This window comes from Myotis brandtii, unplaced genomic scaffold (genome assembly GCF_000412655.1).
Source record: "Myotis brandtii unplaced genomic scaffold, ASM41265v1 scaffold1020, whole genome shotgun sequence".
Classification (NCBI taxonomy): domain Eukaryota; kingdom Metazoa; phylum Chordata; class Mammalia; order Chiroptera; family Vespertilionidae; genus Myotis; species Myotis brandtii.
In genome coordinates, this window is record NW_005353406.1 from 812,428 (window position 1) to 814,059 (window position 1,632).

The 1,632-nt window shown below is 58.0% G+C and overlaps 1 protein-coding gene across 1 annotated transcript in view; it reads left to right on the forward strand.

Moving 5' to 3' along the window:
- Positions 1-1,226: 1,226 nt before the first annotated feature.
- Positions 1,227-1,632, forward strand: part of CKB (creatine kinase, brain) — a 3,964-nt gene continuing 3,558 nt past the window's right edge. Inside the window, exon 1 of the mRNA XM_014535752.1 lies at positions 1,227-1,231. Within this exon, the coding sequence (XP_014391238.1) occupies positions 1,227-1,231 (5 nt within the window). The remainder of the gene's footprint in view (positions 1,232-1,632) is intronic.

Sequence of the window (1,632 nt, forward strand, 5' to 3'; positions counted from 1 at the left end):
GCGGGGCTACCTCCGTGTGGACCTTGCCTGTGCAGGGAGTGCTTCCCTCTCCCCACCCTCGAAGTGGCCAAGCCCTGGGCGGCCTGGGGGTGGGGGAGGGGGCCTTCAGAGCCGCTGCAGAGGCTGAGACAAAGAGGAAGCCCTGAGCTCTCCCCCCGCCCCCCCTCCGGTCTGTCTGAAAGCCAACTCAGCCTCGCGGGCCAGCAGCTCTGGTTTCTAGAAACAGGAACCTGAGCCCATCAGGCCTCCGGAGGCGGGGAGGCAGCTGCAGATATTTCTGAAACTGGGGAAGGGGCTGCAGGAACCCCAGGCTTAAGGGACACCGGCTGTCCAGCCAGCCCGCACTGCTTGCCCTTGCAAAACGGCTTGTTTTATGAGCCTGAAAACACCACCTCGCAAACACAGAAAGCACTTGTGGGAGCAGGTCAGAGCGCGCCCAGGTGAGAGGGAAGAGCCAGGGTTCCCTCTGCGGTCACCACGGGGGCAGCAGTGAGGCTCCGCGCCCTCTGAGCGCGCAGAGGTGGAGGGACTGCTTGGTGCTTGTCCGTGGGTCTCTGCTTCAGTGCGTCCCCAGGCACTGGGACTCCTGGCTCCCCTCCCCCCCCATCTCCTCCCCTCTGGTGTTTGTTGGCATGGACGCTCACTCAGGGCCAGTCTCTCCCAGCAGCACCGTGTTCCCCTCACTGCCCGCAGAGCTCACCGTGCAGGCCTGGGGGGTGGGAGGGGGGGTGACATACACACGTAGATGAGGGCTTCCTCCTTTCTTGCTTTATTCTTTTTTAAAAATATATTTTTTTTATTGATTTCAGAGAGGAAGGAAGAGGGAGAGAGAGAAACATCCATGAGGAGAGAATCATGGATCCGCTGCCTCCTGCCCGTCCCCTACTGGGGATCGAGCCCACAACCTGGGCATGTGCCCTTCACCTGAATGGAACCTGGGACCTTTCAGTTCGCAGGCCGACGCTCTATCCATTGAGCCACACCGGCTAGGGCCCTTGCTTTATTCTTAAAGCAGTGTCTGATGGGTATTAACCACAGGTGCTCCAATTCACTCTTTAAATCGCTGTATAATCCTCCACACTGGGCTCAGGCCTCCCACCCAGGGCCAGCATCCAGGGATGGGCACCCAGTCATATCCACGTCCATCTGTGTGTTTGTGTTTCGAACTACAGGTCTCTATCGGCAGAGGCCGCCCTTTCCACAGGCAGAAGTGGGGTCGTGGGGTCATGGAGTGGGAATATTTTTAATTTTAATAGATATTCTGCCAAAGTACTTTCCAAAAATGATGTAGCAGTTGGCAGCAGTGAATGCCTGTCTCCCCACGTTCCAGCCCACAGCTCACGCTGGCTGGTGTCCCTCTTTCACAGTGTTGCTACTCTGGGTGGGTGAAGGGTAGTGGAAGGCAGTAGCGTCATTGTCTTTTAAATTTAAATGGCATGATTCTGACTTTTAGGGTCTTTTTACATCTCACATACACTTAACCGTGAGCGAGTCCTCCCATGTTTGCCTTTGGGGGTTGGGTGGTGAGGCTGAACCTGTCCCCCGGCGCAGAGGCCAGGGCTGGGGTCTGGAGACAGGCTTTGCACGGCCCAGCGGCCTCTCCGGGCCCCCAGCGCTCCAGGACTCGCCCAA